At 41.2% G+C, this 17655-nt stretch overlaps 1 protein-coding gene across 1 annotated transcript in view; it reads right to left on the bottom strand.

Moving 5' to 3' along the window:
- The window catches only part of Cd5l (CD5 molecule like), a 28833-nt gene extending 21433 nt beyond the window's left edge, over positions 1–7400 (bottom strand). The window contains exons 1-3 of the mRNA XM_023721645.1: positions 6989–7400; positions 3832–3858; positions 395–718 (exon numbers count right to left, since the gene is read on the bottom strand). Coding sequence (XP_023577413.1) covers positions 395–718; positions 3832–3858; positions 6989–7016 — 379 coding nt within the window. The 5' untranslated portion in view covers positions 7017–7400. The remainder of the gene's footprint in view (positions 1–394; positions 719–3831; positions 3859–6988) is intronic.
- Positions 7401–17655: the final 10255 nt, after the last annotated feature.

Below are 17655 nucleotides of genomic sequence, written 5' to 3'. Positions count from 1 at the left end.
TCTGCATCTTGTACTATGAATAACTACTACAAAGACAACAGTATGCAGTGTATTAATCATTGTAACTGTCCTACTAACCTGTTTTGAAACTGTCTTATTGCTACTTCTTTCTCAATAAAATTAATATTAAAAAAGTTTAGTTGTGCTGTGTATGTTTAATTTCATGTGTATGCACAAGGAAAGCTATTCTTTCATAGGTTGACACTAAAAGGAAACTATTAGTAGGAGTAAAAATTCTGGGGAAGAATATTATGATCTCCGGGGCTCACAAGTGAGATGTGATGGAGAGCTTACTGGCCAGTGTGAAAGCCCATGACAGGGAATGAAGACCAAGAAAAGCAGGTGCATAGGCTACATTAGCTGTTACATGCTCCTTAAGAGCCACCATACTTACTCTCACATGATGCCCCTGCATCCTCTTCATGTCCACAACCATAAACATCTTCATCTTGTTCACATTGGGCCAGTGTGTTTTCCATCCCATTGCACTTGACATTTTGAATGAGGACATTCTGATTATTTTCTGCCAAAGGCCCATACACAGTGCCGCTAGGGGATGTCTTGGCTGCTCCACAGCCCAGCTCTCGGCACACCACAGCCACATCCTCCAGGTCCCAGCCGTCATCACACACAGTGCCCCACTGGCCATTCCGCTCCACCTCTACTCGCCCTTCACAGCGGTGGGGACCTCCCACCAGTCGTACTCTAGGAGGAGTCTCTGCAAAGAGACAAGATATTGGCTGCAGACCTGGGAGGAGCTCTGCGGGTGCTCAGAGATGCACTTTCTCCGTCAACCATGGACACATCTATAGAGAATGTGACAAGTTAACGAACTCAAAAGGAGAAGTCAAAGGAGAAGGAGGAAGTTGCAGGGCTCCATCTCTGAGCTCCAGTGCTCCTACGTACTTCATTAAGCCCTAATGAAGAAACTCCACCTCAAGACACTTAGATGTCACTGCTGGCCTTTTCAGGTTAAGGGAAATAGATTGATTCAGTAGAATTTTTAAACTCTGGTGATCAGAATTAGAAAGGCTGGTAGAGTAATCACAGCTTCGCACTATTTCATAGATGAGAGAAAAGATCCTCTTGGAAATGATAATCCTGTGGTTACACTGTTTAATAATAGAAGCACCAGGATGCAATGTAGATGTAAGATCATGTCTAATGATTAACTCCCTCCACAGTAGCCAAAATGAAGCACAGTTTACATAATTTTACTTGAACATAATTACATAATGTACAGAGAACAACCTCATTCTCCACAGTCAGTGACCCAACCCTACCCATTATTGCTGCTTCCTGTGGCAACATCCTTTGTCCAAGCCCCTGATTCAGAAGAAACAGGAAAAGCACAAATCAAGGGAAGAGTCTGAGCTTGAGAGTCTCACAGCCCAAATAATTTCAGTAGAGGATTCTAGGAGGTAACAAAAATGTACCCCAGAACCTACAGATGCAAGAATCAAAAGCCTGATTTTGTTTCCTGATTTCCTGCAAAAAACATAGAAGTGAGGTGGGACTGGCTGTGTAAAGTAAGCTGAGCCCATCAGACAACATGTGTTGAACACAGAGTAGGTTTCAGGTATTGCGTTATGAACTCAGAGAACAGGGATGAGCAAACTCTTGATTTATGTCCTCAAAGTGCTTAAGAGTTCTTGAGGCAATCTCAGCAAATCTACTGGCGCCTCACAGCAGGATAGTTGAGAGCTGACTCTGCCACTTCTTTTTACACTGGAACAATTAGCTGAGAAAGGTCTGGAATACCAGGAAAGGCCACATTTGGACTGGTGCTCTGTGTTCTAATGGGACGTGAATAGCTTTACTAGAGGCCATGCTGAGCTACATGGGGTGACCCAGATGCCTTTATGGATGAAATGTGACTCCTCATTTCCAACTGTTCCCTTGTCTCAGCTCTGCACAAATTCCCCAGGAGCTGGAATCAACCCAGGAGCAGTGATTGAGTGAGAAAACCCTAATCTGGTTGATTTTAAAGTGCATTGAGAAGTGTATGTTCGGTTGACTTATTTTTGTTTCCCTTCTTTATATTTTTTGCAGGGGAGGGCAATATAAAGAATGAAGACCAGAGATAGAAACTGGAGATTTAACCACAAAAACTAAAATAAATATCCACTGTCACACGCTTGAGTTTAAAAGGTATACATCTGGATAAAATGTAATTCAAGTCACTGAGAAATAATCTTTGGTCATTGAATCTAAGAGTAGAGTTTTGGTTGACATTACTGTGTATTCCAGTAAATAGTTAGTATTAGGTTTATTTATGGATTTTTTTTTCATTTTAATTAGTAAAACTCTTGGTTTTAATGAAGAACCCAAAGATGGAGTAGAAGACTAGAGCAGTTCCCAGGACAAAAGAAATAAGCAAAAAAGAAACAAAGAATGATTGTAAAAGGAAGTTAGCCTGTGGGAATAGAAAGCTGAGAAAAGTTGTGAAAGATGAAGGGTCGGGGGAGGGGTGTCCTGGGGGAAGCCATGACCTTGGCAGGATCTGCAGCTTACTTTATTAGCAAAGGCTTAAAAGAAGGGCCCAAGGGAACAACAGCTGTGAAGTAGAGAGGCTATAAAGAGAGCCATTGCCTGCCTGCACTGACAATAAACAACAGCCCTGCAGGCCAAGAGAAAAGACCAAGAAATCTGTGTGTGGTGATGATATCTTAGAAGCAGCATCTTTAAGGAATCAACTTGCATCCATCAGGGATCCTCCACACCAAGAGCAATTCATAGGTAAGGCTACTGCCATCAAGTGAAAGATTGGATGTATAGGGTAGAAGAAACAGTAATCCACAAAGACAGCCCACCCCCTTGAGTTTAGACCACCCAAAGCCTTCTTCCATGGTCTCATTCTTTCTGCGCAGCTCCATCCTCTTCTTGGGGGTGAAATTGGTACATTGTTGAGCAACACCTCAATAAGGCTGAAATCTATTCCGCCCTCCACTAATCAAGCTGCACAGAACAAATGTATTTCTAACTTAAAGGTGCCAGTAAGGATGTCAGGGAGGTCGACTTCAGCTGAAAACCAGCAGGGCAGAAGGAATTTCTTTCTTCAGCTATGCACACAGAGGATCTGAAGCATCCCCGTCATGTTCTCATGTATACAAGAAGTTAATGGATCATACATAGGGCAGGTAGCTAACTTGCAGGTAGGTCCTGGTGGGAGGTGGGCTACTGGGAGTATGACCTGGGAGCCCAAGGATATTCTTGTCCCTGGCTCATTCTCTCTCTCTCTCTCTCTCTCTCTCTCTCTCTCTCTCTCTCTCTCTCTCTCTCTGTCTCTCTCTCCTCTCTCTCTCTCTCTCCTTTCTGGAAGCCATGGGAAGAACAGCCATCCCCTGCCCAGGCTCCTCCAACATGCCATGTCTGCCTTGGAGTGAGCTAACCACTAACTGGAAACACTAGCCAAAATATACCTCTCCTCCTTTAAAGTATCATTAAGGTATTTTGTCCCAGTGGTGACGAGACTAAGACATGCATAAATTGCCTTCTGCACCTTAATGCACTTCTCTCATTTGGATGAGGGAATTTCAATTCCACTCTGTAGAAGGCACGAGCTTCTTGGGTCACAGAAAAAACGTGGGAAGAGGTCCCTTGGCAAGTTAAACCACAATTAAATATTCCAGGTCCCAGAGATGTGAATTTGCCTATATCAGGGTGGTAGAGTAGAGTAGGAAATCAGAAAGGAGGTTACTGGACCCATTTTGAACTATAGTCTCTCTTCATGGCCCAGGAAGTTTCGCATTTTCCCCTCTCCTAAGTCTGGAAGCCTAGAAACTTGTCTCTTGACATCCCTCTTTCCAACCTACCAACCCCAAATCTTACCTGAGAGGCCAGGTCCGGTGAAAATGGCTAGGGAAGAAAAAAGGAAGTGAGTGAAATCATGGACTAAATTTCTAAAGCTTTACTCAAAGCATTCAACTCTGAAGAAGGCACTTGTTAACCTTCTTGAGAAGACTGGAGTGGTAGGTATAGAGCCTGTATGACCTTCTTCTCCTGGCATGGCCTGCTTCAAAGGACACAGGCCAGGAACCTCGGAGACCCATATTCCCACAGCTAACTGACCCACCCTGTTCCCTTTACATGTTCTGTGGCTCAACCCAGGCACAGGTAGATTTGGTTTTCTAGTCAATGGGACTGATTGGTTGTAATTGCCAAAGTAGAAAGGTGGTGATTCAGCTTCTCAGCTCAATAGTAAAGAGCACAGGAGGCTGCTGGAAAGATGCTCTAGTGAAACCTAAGGGAACCATCAAGACAGTGCTGAGATGAGAGAACAGTGGAGAGTTTCACTGTGTTCACCATCACTGCATTTAGATGGGGGCCAACAGTGTCCTATTATACCAATCCAGAAAGTAAATATCTTAGGCTTTGTAGGCCTCATGTTCTCTGCTGCAGCTGCTCAGCTCTGCTCTTATAACACGAGCAGCCATGTATTTATGGTCCAGGACACATGGTTATGTTCCAACAAACCTTCATGCGCACAAATTTAAATCTTATTTTACTTAATGTTCATGCATCATTCAATATTATTTTTTCTTTCTCTTTTGTCCCTACAATTGAAAAAATATAAAAGTCATTCCTAGCCTGCTGACACCTGAGTTAGCAGTGCAAGACTACATTTACTTCCAAATTCCCAGATTTAAGCACTAAGCATAATCTAGGAACACTGTGTTTCATAGTCTTTTCTGTTTATTTCTATAAGATCTCTGGTGCAGCTCCTCTGCCTTCTAGGCTTTCTCTTAATGCTAGAGAGTCCTAGGCTCATTCAAATAATGGAACTTAACAAAAAAAGGGATACAGATGAATGTCCATTTTGTATCTGTATTCAAAGTGGTTAGGATAGATATATAGTTTCATTCTCTTAGTGAATAGAGTGATTTGTTCTAATGGTGTTTGTAAATAGGATCTCATGTCCACATCTTGTACAGCAATTAACCACTAGGAAGAATGTATGCAGTGTGTTAATTATTGAAACTGTCCTACCAATTTGATTTGAAACAGTCTCATTGCTATTTGTTTATCAATAAAATTATGGGGAAAAAAAAGAGAGTCCTAGGCTCTGTGACCTTCAGTAGTCCTTGAGGCTATGAGTTTTCAGCTATGTAACTCTCTCAACACTTACAGCTTAACTCACTCTACATTATAGGATTTTTCTAGGCAGCAAGTATCTTTAGACCTCCACTCCAGAGCTTGTGAGGCAGATTCAAACATTTTACTGGTTAGTGCTAGAATATTTCCTTCTCTTGTTGGCAAATAACTTTTCATTAACTTAATGACCTTAATTCTCATTAGGCACCTACCCTCGCACTCAGTGAAGCCTTGTCATCAGCTGTCTAAAACTAAAGGTTATGCAAAATTTACAATTTTAGATAACTGAGAATTGCCAATGGTTTTGCACTACTTTATTATACTGGGTGTCTTGTCCTCTTTGGGCTTTTAGTTAGCTGATAAATAAATATATTAGATACTTCTGGGTTTTAGTTGGGATTTTATATAGCTTACATTTTAGTTCTTTGGTTCTTTGATGTTTCTATTAACCCATAGTATTATTTTAATAAATGTTAAAATACCAACCTAAAAAATAAATAAATAAATAAAACTGAAGGTTATATCATCCACATCCACACATGAATCATTGCATAACCTTCCACACAAAATCTACATACACGAATCAAAAAGTGAATGTGCCTGTGGTGCAGGTGCAAAGGGAGAAAGCAAAGTCAATGACCTGAGTCCACTCACAGGGTGGACAACTATAGGTGGCACAGAGCAGAAAGACATGAAGAAGAAGCTGAGACTTTGAAGGAACATGGGGGGCTTAGCTGAACATCCATGAGGGGCAGCACTTGCTGTCAGGTGCTGTGGGGGATATAAGGGTGTTTAGGACAGAGCCAGCGCCCTACACTGGGAATATGATCAGTAAGTTGAAAGACCCATATGGCTCTGGTAATGCCCTGAACCCATGAGGGCAAGCCTTTTAGCTCCTTCAGGGATAGAAATATCCCACTGCAGCATGCATGCCATAGGTTGCCACCACTGTTCTAGATCACCAAGACAATAAAAATGGATATGATTGATTAAGGTAGAGGTTTAGCAGGCTTTGTTAGATACTCTATATTAGTTATCTTATGAAAAGGTTCCTAACAAACCTCTGAAGAACGTAACACTATTTTGCACTTCATAAATTAAAGAGCAAGATTTCGGAGAAGTATAGTAACCTACAAATTCAGACAGCTACAAAATGAAAGAGCCAGGGCTAAACACAGCACTCTTTGGCTCCCAAATCTCCATATTGTCTGGGATCATTTCTAGCCTAAACTAGGTTAAAAGAAACAGGAAAATTAGAGAAAAATTAGGTGCATCACTTTTCAGAGGAAAACACACAAATTGATCAATGAAAGGTGAGACTCTCACAGCTCTGCTTTCTTGCCTTGTTCCACCTGAAGTTTCCCAGAATCTATTTGTCTTCTTTCATTTAAGTACTGGGCATTAAAGCCAGGTCCTTCAGACTATACCTCCAGCCCCTTTCTAGCTTGTTTTCTGGATTTGTTGTGGTTTGTTTGTTTGTTTGTTTGTTTGTTTCTTTGTTGAGACAAGATCTCACTAAGTCACTAAACTGCCCAGGCTGGGCCCAAGCTCACAGTCCTCCCAAGGGCTGGGATTACACGCATCTGCCACTACACATGACTCACTTATCTTCATAGATATAGTTATGAATAGATAGTTATTTCAAAGGGGAAATGGGATAAGCTGCCATAATTCTGTTGATACAAATACAGGAAAATAGAAAACAGCTGGCAATCAAAGTATACTATAAATTTGGATTGAATAAAGGTGTTATTAGGATTTAGAAGAGTTGCCAGATACAGAAATGAGGAAGAAAGCCATCTTTGAAAGATATCTGTATATGGGTACAGAAAGGATTTTTCTAAAATTTTCAGATAAGCCTGAAGTCTAAATCAACAGAAGCAGAGATACTTACCAAGGACCAAGGTGAACCGCAGAGCCATGATCTGGACAGCCAAAAGTGAAAAGTTGAAACTTAAAGCTGAAAGTAGGCCCTGAGCAGTAGTACTCAGCTTTGGTTATGAGTGGGCTAAGAGGAGGAAAAGAGGCTGGTCCTTGTGTGCAACAGAAGCCTTATCAGATGACTAGTAAGTAACAAGGACCCAAAAGACAGAACTTATAGCTGGATTTGCTGAATTCAGCATGTTTAGAATCTAGAGGAAGGGAGGTAACTGAACAGATAGAGAGAAAAAATATATATATGTAAATAAAAGTAAACAAGCTGCTCTGATTTGCTTCTGCTGTGAGCCAAGCTCCTCCCATCTCTGCTTCACTTCTTCACTGTATAAGCAAGGCAAACAGCTCTCATGGGGAAAGGCAAGTGGCCGTCTCTCATCAGAAAACTAAATGGTACTTTGCCTCCAAGGAGGGACTGTGGAAGGTGTAGGCCAACTGGGATTCCTTTATTTCAGAAAGGTGCTCAGAGCATATGGAAGCCACAAGTGACAGAAAAAAATCAAGAGATAGCCTTGAAGGCCCATCCTACAGGCTGTAATCCAGGGGCAAGGTGCTTACCTCCACCTATAGAGCTGCTTTATTACCTTCAATCCATACTGGACAAAAGGTCCAATCGTAGGTCTGCTATTTGCTTGTGTTTGTGCTGATACATCAGCACTCAAAGTTTCCCAGGCACCCTGCCCCAAACACTTTCCCTCTTGGTTTCCCAGCACCCTGCCCCCAAACTCTCTCCCCCTTGGCCCCATGCAGAGCCAAAACCTAAAACCACAGAACAGGTCCACCTGACTTTGACCTGGGCAAGCAACCAGGAAACGCTCCTTTGTTAACATCAAAGGTCACCCCCAGACCAGGTAGCCCTGCCAAGATTAGCTCTCCCTCAGCTGTTCCAGCCCATGATCACCCTCCCTAAAAGATCCTACAAAGTCTCCTGTCCCCTCTTTATTCACTACTGTCTTGGACTGCCAGACAGCCAGCCTTCTTGATGCCCCCAGTAAATCTTCTCACATTAGAATGCCTGGTCTGGTTGATCACATGGGTTCATACTTAACGTGTGCCAATGGAAGCCTGTCATCAGCACTGAGTGGCAGCAGGTCCCTGGGTGCCCAGACTGCTGAACTCAATTGGTCTTCAGTCTAAGTATGATGAACAGAGAAGAAGCAGCAAGACCCTCAGTTATTCCTGGACCTCTGTGCTGTATTAGGCAAAATTGTGTGCAGCATTCAATTCTAGATTATCCAAACATTCAACTTCATCTGCTGTCACAACTATAGCTATATCAAGCAGGGTAATTTTTCCTCTATATTGGGAGATCTTAGTTTCTTTGTAATATTCGGTCAGAGCATGGTCCATTGTAGGGGTTGGTTTTTAATCTTCTATGTCTTCATTTATTTATTATTATACTCAAAAATAGTTTTTCAGATCTATGAATGACTGACAATGTGACTGATGGAGAAAGTGCATAGATGAAGGAAAGAATATAATCTACTCTCTAAAAGGCTGAGGCAGAAGGATTAAAAGTTTAAACCCAGTTTGAGAGACTTAGGCAGACTCTATACCAAAATATTAAAAACTAAAAATAAAAGGACTAAAAATAAAAAATAAAAAATAAACCAAAAGGACTAGTAATGTAGTTCAGTGCAAAGGCCATGGATTCAATCTCCAGTACAACACCGGGGGTGTGGGGGGGAGGAAGGCAGACAGACAGACAGATAGACAGACAGAGACAGACAGAGAGGAGGGAGGGGGGAGGGAGGGAGGGAGAATGGTGTAATAATGCAATCACATGTGAAAACTGCTGCACAACAAGACAGATGCTTTACAGAAAGGAACACGTAAGAAACTTCAGACATTATGCCAGCCAGATCACTCAGCAGCCTAGAGCACCTGCTTAGGGAGATACAGGGACCAGGGTTTGATCCCTGGCGTGCCTTACCAGCCCCGCCCCTGGGGCACACTGAAGCAGTGACTGAGACTGGACGTGGTAGCATGCACCTGGAGTTGGAAGAGAAAGGCAGCTCTTCCAATTAGAAAGGATCTTTTCCTGTAAGCATTTGGGAGGCTTAAAACAGTGGGATCACCACCACTATGAGTCCGATCTGTGTAGGGAGACCCTGTAGACTCTACTAAATACATTTTTAAAAAAAGAAACTACAGACATTATATCAGAAATGACCACTTGTACTTGGGGCAATCAGGGAAAACTTCAGAGAGGTGATGGCCCGTACACATGGGTTAAAGGTCAGCAAAGTAGAGCATCAGAATAGAAGAGATCTTCGTTGTTTATCTACAGGCACAAAAGCAGCATCCCTCACTTAAGGAACCACAGGCTCGTATTCTGCTTGGCGGTCAGGGGTCATGAGTTTCTGCTTAGTGAAGCTATGGAGAGTACATTAGGGATAAGTTTGTAAGTGCTAATTGCTCACATCCTTCCTCTCTGGAGTCTGCAGCATTGCACAAACAGACACAGAATTTAGAACAGGCCTCAAAGAGCAGCTTTGCTGTTGGAGCTAGATGAGATTGCAGGTGGGATCCACAGTCTGATGCTTTTCCCTCCATGCTGTAGGACTCTGACATGACAACTAAGTTTACACTTGCAGACTGAAGGCCTCCGTGTGTCATATGGGCAGACAACCCACTGCAGAGCACAGGCCGGTGGTTTAGAACATATCCTTCATCCCATATGAATAACTGAGTGAAAGAAAAGGAGAGCGGGGAGAAACACCAAAATAGTTCCCCTACTAAATATTGTATTAAGAGTAAAGAACATGGAAGATGAAGAGTAAATAAGATACAAAATGTACAACAGATATAGTGAAAGGGGAAGAAACTTCTGAAAAGGGAAGAAAATCTGTGATGGGAGAAAGGAGAAAAGAAAGGGGAAAGTAAATGTATACATTTGATAGTTAAGTTAGTTATACACTCATTTCTGTTAGTTCATTAAAAGAAAGGTTTGTGATGATGCTATTTGGTCGGTGTTGCATGCCTATGTCTTGTACTCTGAGCAACTGCTTTGAAGATAGCAATATGCAATGTATTAAGCATTGTTACTCTTCTATTACTGTAACAGAAATGGCCCCCCAGCAGTATACTTCAGCTTCATAGTTGCCTAGGTAAGTTCCTGTTTCCATTCCAGGTGCTCCTGCTCTTACAAAGGGCTGGTCACTGTGACGTACATTGTGTAAACCAATCACCAGTTGACAAGCCATTCTGCCTCTGTACTTCCTGCTTACTTATCAGAGATAAGCCCTAGATCACCAGAGATTAGGGCCTGATATTCTGGTAGTGATTCCAATCAGTACCTGTCCACCTAAATAAATCTACCTCCAAACCCTGGGTGTTATTTCGATGTTTCTCCTTGCCATTGCATCTCGTATTGAAATTCTGTTTCCTTGTTTTTTCACTTTAAAACAAAGAGGAGATTAATGAACATGAAGAAAAGAAAGGCAGCTCTTCCAATTAGAGAGAACCTTTTCCCATAAGCCACGAGAACCACTGAAGGGTGTTACGCATTTGAGAGCAAGTGTTTTGACTGCAGCTGGAAGAGTTGGAATGGAGGAAGACCATGAGTGAATCATGGAGGCCATTAGGAGACCACTATATACCAGCCTGAAGAAGGAAAGGAGGACTTGAACAGAATTATGACACTGTACCTGATGGTCACAGTTCTGGGCATGGGGGTGTAAGTAGAAGGCAAGTTGCTCGACATTAGTCTAGGAGGTTGTATTGTGCATTTAAAATGTAACAAAGTTCTGAAACAGGCACTTAAAAGCAAAATTCTCAGTGAGGGCAATAAAAATATAAACTTCACAGAATTATGTTGGAAACCCACTTTTGTAAGTGCTTCAACATACCTAGTTGTGAGATCCTTGCAGGGTGCTATCAGAGAACCAGTGTGTGAGGCTCAGAAATCCTGGGCTTTAGCAGAGGGACCAACTCAAGTGGTTAGAAGGGTTAGAGAAGACCAGGAGTGGGGCTACCAGAAAAGGAAGGAGAAATAAATTGTAGGAACAAAGTCCTTCATGAGGAAGGGCTGGGAGAAGGGACAGTGTTAGAAAGTTCAAGTATGGGAAGTTGATCACAGAGTGAAAGAGAGTGTTCAGCGTTTTAGAAGACTCCCAGCCAGGAGACCAGAAGAGTGGGAAGGGAGAGTTTCAGAAGCAGAGTAGTTTAGGGAATTAAGAGATTATCAGTAAAAAAACTTACCTGGAAGGAGACAGGACAGAAGGCATAGGCTGGGGAAGCCCAAAGCTGTGTGGATGTGGGTATTCCTCTAAAGGACATTAACACTTGAAACACATCAGAAATTACAAGACAGTGTCTTGGTATTATCCAAAAAGGCCATCCCCACATCCTGCAGGCTTGGCATCAAGGTGAAATCTCTGATAATTAATTGAATACAGTTGCTATCAACAGGCTGTTTGAGAATAATTGAGAACATCTTAGTTGTTTGCTCTTCCATTCCTAGTACGTGGTACCCAATAAATGATTGTTAGCTCCAGGGGCGTATGAATGAGTGATTGTATGATTAAGCAAACAATATCACTGAGTTTTTAGATCCACCAGAAATACCATCTCATGGCTCAAATGACCAGACCTCTCCTGGGCTGATCTTCTATGAGTAATTCATCAGGAATACAGGATTATGATGGTTTTGATTATTCTTTCCTATGTACAGCTGTAAATGCCTGTGAAGAACAGCACTTATTCCCTTCTACTTCTCACTTTTCCTCTCAGGACTCACCCAGGAAGGAGAAGGAGCACAAAATCACATTACAGAAGAAATAGCTCCAGCATTTGGCATTCAAGGACTGTCAGCAGTATTCAAGCATTCAGAATAAATTTGTTCAGTGGGAAAGGAGGAGAAGCCATGACCTACAAATAGAAACTACAGGGAAACATTTTTTAACTCATCATAGGAACAAAATCAGAGAATGGGTTGTCCCAAGCAGCCCTTGTGACCATGAGCATCTGCATGTGTGGGCGTTCAGTCACATGAGCTGCTAATAGAAAACTCAATGCTTATGGTAGTCACCAAGTCTCAGGTCTGTTTACTAAAGGAAAATGAAACCATTCACAGAAAAGAGGTGCAAAGGGCTTCAATTCCAGCAGTGACTGTCTGTCTGGAGGCCCTGTGCATGCTGAGGGGAAGACAGAACATCGAGGCTGTGGCCCTACTCACAGGCACACCAAAGCCATATTGTTCCCCTGTTCTCCAGAGTGAGGGACCCAAAAGGCAGAACAGGTGTTGACAGCCAAAGGAGTGGAATTGCGGTAGGGAAATCCTATCATCCTGGCTATCCTGGGTGCATCTTACTGCCTGTCGATGTCCTCACACAACCAAAAGTAGCCCTACCTGTGCTACTCAGTCCTGGACAGTCCTCTGACCTGTCCATTTCTGGACTTTCATGGAATCATCCTTAAAGAGAAGCATGAAGCACAAAGGCCAAGAGCCTGGGCTCTGGGGGCAGACAGACCCAGTTCCCATGCAGTCACTTGCTAACTACATGACCTTGACCAGGATATCTTCCTTGCCCATTCCTTGAGAGTTTTGCTGACTACATTTATAGTTCTTTTTGCTAGGATGATCAGTTTTTATTTCTGCCTTTTATTACATAAATATTTGACTTAATCTTGCCTAATCCACAGTCATGTTCCTCTTTCCAAGAGGAAATCAAAAGTGACAGCAAAGCAAGGTTACGATGACATCTCAGAAGCATCAAGTGAGAACAGTTAGGTTTCTAAGGTGGCTTAACCTTACCTAGGCACCCCTTCTGTGTCCCAGAGCTATAAGAAAGCAGTGAATGTAACTTAGACCTCATGAAGGATAAATTCTCACATCCAAAGCCCTTATTCTGATAATTTTCAAATAAATGGCTCAGTACAGGGCCATGAGAAGAGAAGAAAGAAGAACTGTCTGAAGATCTGGCCCAGATTCAAAGTCTCTGGGGTTATTGGACATCACTGCACTATGCTGCCCTGGCATGAGAGCTTTATACTAACACTGAACTTGAGCTTCTTCTGAAGCCATGTTCACAGTTTACTCCTGGGTGCTTCCCACCTAGCTTTAGGAATACTGTACTGTGAAATCCCAAATTTTTCCTCACCAATGAGACAATCACTTCCTTTAATGCATGTGACCAAACAACCCATCTGACCTACCCAGCCCTGATTCCTGTTCATCACAGTCTATTCTCTAGGTCTGCACTCATCCTGTTGCATGTGGCCTACTAACGAGAGCAATGCCACTCACTCTTGAAAAGAGCTTGGAAATGGAACATAGAGATGACAGTGGTGTGAGGGAGAATTAAAGCATGCAAGAGGAAGAGCCGATGGGAATATTCTCAGTCGCAAAGTTGGTAATGAAATTTTTAATCAAGTGCTATTAATTTAACCATATCTCTTGTGTACCAGGCACTGCCTAAGGGTTAATGACATTAATAACCAAGCATTATATTGCTGAGCATGGTGGCGCATACCTGTAATCCCAGCACTTGGGAGGCTGAGGAAGAAGGACTGCCACTAGCTTCAGGACAGCTTGAATTACCTACCAAGAGCTTATCTCAAAAAGACAAAAATATTAAGCTTTATAAATAATAGAGGTGCTGGGGAGATGGATCAGTAGAATAAGTGCTTGCCTGGCAAGCCCAAGGGCTTGAGTTCAATCCCCAGTTCTGTAAAAAAATTTAATTAAGTAAGTAAGTAAAATAAAACAAAAAAACATATATATATTTTTTTTTGGTTACAAATATAATTGGATCAATATTTTAATTTCTATTAGCATTTAATACAAAACTTTGTTAGTTGTATATCAATCAGCTGCAAATAGTGGCATACAGTATACTACTACAATTTCCATCTACAAATAGAGATACAAGATAAAATCTGCACAAAGACATGGACAAGTTGAAGACAGTTCAAATACAGAGCTACACAAAGCTAGGTGGTTTAATGTAACAGAAATTTATTGTCTCAGTTCTGATGATCAGAAGTCCAAAATCAAGGTGTTCAACAGAGCCTTTCCCTCTCTCTAAAACCTCTACAGGAGGATCCTTTCTGGACACTTGTAGGATCCACTCCAACACTTTTCTCCATCTTCACATGTCATCTGCTTCGAATTTCCCTTTCCTCTGTGGACACCAGTCATACTGAACTACGTTCTGCTCTAATGATCTCATTTTAAATTTAAAAAGTGCCAAAGAGGATCAGTCACACTGAAGCTCTTCCAAAGAAGACCAGCTGAAATCCCTCCCGCCCATTCTCCTTTTTATATCATTGCAACAACAATCCTCCCTGAAGTGAATTTTCCACACCCAGAACCATGCTGACTCAATTCCGCTGGGCTTTCCACTCAAATTCAGAATCAGCTAACTAACCCCCACACTTACTGATTTATTTCTTCAATTAAACAAAGCAACTAACTACTGGGGAAATTCTGGGGAACATTTATGTCCTCTCAAAAAAGAAATATTTTCATCCTATTAAGGTAAGATAATTTGAATTACAGAGATAAAGGAAGGAGCATTTATGCTTTTGTGACTCTGAAAGCAACTGGGCAGCTCTTTTCTCCATTTGTATGGGAAACATTTCTGAGGCTCTCTGCTGCCTGCCCTGAAATGAGTTAGCAGACTTCATAGACTTTACATCTGACCAAGTCCTGACCAACCTAAGAGGCTGTGACAGTAATGGCTAGAGATGCCAAAGTCCGCCTCAATCTCATTCAGACACAGTGATGTAGGAGACACAACATACCCAGGGTAAGACACAGCTGTAAGTGCCACATACAGAATTCCGCGTCTCCAGAGACTCACTAAGCCCTCCTAGCTCCACTAGATTTCCTCCTTCTTGCTTCCTCTCCTCTCGTGTGCTAAATCTAGAACAACTCTAACTTGATCTGTAAATTCCCGTCACAGTGAAACAAAGAGAAGTACCAAACATATGCTGAGTCATTAATAGATGGCAGACGCTGTTCACAGAGCTCTGTGTGAAGGAATTCATTTCATTTTCACAGTATAGCATGAGTAAGGGCCTTATTCAAAATGCTTGGGGCCAGGGGAGTTTCAGATATTTGGATTTGCTTGGATTTGGGGATATTTGTATGCAATAATAAGATATTTGGGGCAAATATAAATAAAAATTCATTCATGTTTTGTAGACAATTTGTACAAATCACCTGAAGATAATTTAATACAATACATTAAGGGTCCCTGCATTTTGATTGCACCTCAACACCTGAGGCCAGGTATGGAATTTTCCACTTAGAGTATCATATAAATCTTTACTTTTATACTTTAAGGCATTTCAGACTCTAGACTTTTGTCTTTCTGTTTTGTTTTTTTGGTTTTTTGCTTTTGTTTTTTGTTTTTGGGGTTTTTTTGTACTACCAGGGATCAAACTCACTACCTTATGCTTGCCAGGCAAACATTTATGTCAGCTGCGCTATCTCCCCAGCCAGACTGGGCATGTTCAACCTGTTATCCCATAATCAAAATCATTTTATTACTATAAGATAAAGTTTCAGAAATGATCAGCAGACCTTAATGACATTAGAAAACTTCAAGCTTTCCAACAGATTAAAAGAGTCTTGCACATATTCAGAATGCTGGAGCTGAAAAAACCAATTTGTTCTGGGCTTCATCTCTCTATGGGAAGATCAGCGCTCAGCTTCACCTAACAGTACTATTAGTATTTGGAGATTGTTTTTGAGGCAAAGAGCCCACTGCATTTCTCATTCAACTTTTATACTGATTCCTCTACAGACATTAAATTAAATACTAGCAGCTATTATGGAAATTCTACTTTACTCTTTCATCTTGGACAATTAGATAATCTCCTTGGACCCCAGCTTTTCTCATTTGAAAAATAACTGGTATATGAAAGAGACGAAACTTATGCAGCTTCATCTGCTAAGATCTGCTCACCTCCGTCCACCGATAATACAGATCTGTCATATTGGTAACCTACATGTGACTAATGGAACATAAATATTCTTTATTCCAGGGCCTGCCAGCTAGCTCAGTGGATTAAAGTGCCTACTTAAGCAGATGTAGGGACTGACCCTGGGGCACACTGAGAGGACACTAGAGACTGGGCATGGTGGTGCACGCCTGTAATCCCAGTGTTTGGAAGGCTGAAAACAGGAGGATCACTACTAGTCCAATCTCTATAGTGAAACCCTATAGACCCTGTACTATATATATATATATATATATATATATATATATGACCTAAACACAAATATATATATATATATATATATATATATTCTTTATTCCAACAAACTGTGGGGAAACAAAAGCTCAGAGAGTAGAATACTCTTGCTAGCTCCACTCAACCTACGGTTGTGAGTTAAAGCAAAACAGAAAACTTTCAATAAATTAGAACTTTTAGAAATTCCATAAGGTGATAAAGGATATTGTTATGGTTTGTGTCTAGTTGTCCTCCCAAAGCCTCATGCAGTCGTGGGGTGGCTTCTGGAGTTTGTGATTGATTGTCATGGGTGTGGTTGCTGCACCTGCCCTGGGGCAGATAATCTGCATTATAATGTAAGAAGGGATGAGAGGCTGGCTAGCTGCCTCAGCTGCTGCCCCTCCCTTTGCTTTCTGCTCTTTGCTGCCATCAAGAAAGATTGTTCTCTGCCATGTGCCACTGTGCCTTGGAGCCAGCTGAGTATGAACTGAAACCTCCAGTAACTGAGCTAAATAAATCTTTCCTTCCTTCATTTTGAGTGTCAGGTATTTGTCCCAGCAATGAGAGAGAAGTAACTGAGACAGATATCAATGTTGTCCTACAGTCAACATACAAAGAACAAGAAGCACTAGAAGAGCTCTATCCTTACTATGTACATTCTACATTATATCATCTACCCTAGCCAGTGCAAAATAATAACACAAAAAATGACTAAAGACATAAAAAATTGAAATATTAATTAGAATGTTATTATTTCAAAACAACATAGTCACGCTCATAGAAAGTCTATGGGAAAATCCTTCTAGAAATAAAACTTTGGCAATGCTTTGAGGATTCAAGATCAAAATATAAAGCCAGCTGGATCTAAATATCTAGGGGAAATAAAATTTCCAAACAACATTATTTACAATAACACTAGTCACAAAAATACATCAAATGTCTAGGAAATGATATAATAAAATATATAATAAAGCCAATACACTGAAAGTTCCAAAGCATCGCCAAGGGAAATTAAATATCTAAATAAATAGATAGAGCATATTCATGGTGGGTATAATCAGCCACGTTAAAGATGTCCATCCTCCTTGTATTTATCTATAGATTCATCTCAATACTTAGTGAGACTCCAGTATAATTTTCTGAAGATTTCAAATAGCTCGTTCTAAAATTTATGTGCCTAGCCAAGGTCCAGAATATCCAAAACAACTCTGAGGAAGGAAGAAAAAGATAGCAGTTCTTCAGCTCTCTGATCTTAAGACTTTTACAGTAATAAATACAGTATGCTATTGGCACAGGATGAACAAATAGATTAATGGAACAACAGAGTTCAGAAATAAAGCTACACATATATAGTCAGGTGATTTAAAAAAAAAACAGTGTTAGCTGGATGCAACAAAGACAGGTAAGTTTTCTTTTTTTTATCTTTTTTTTTTTTTTTTT

This window comes from Octodon degus, unplaced genomic scaffold, assembly GCF_000260255.1.
Source record: "Octodon degus isolate 3935 unplaced genomic scaffold, OctDeg1.0 scaffold00083, whole genome shotgun sequence".
NCBI lineage: Eukaryota > Metazoa > Chordata > Mammalia > Rodentia > Octodontidae > Octodon > Octodon degus.
Note: the sequence above shows the minus strand (reverse complement) of the source record. Positions and strands in the feature narration are given on the sequence as shown.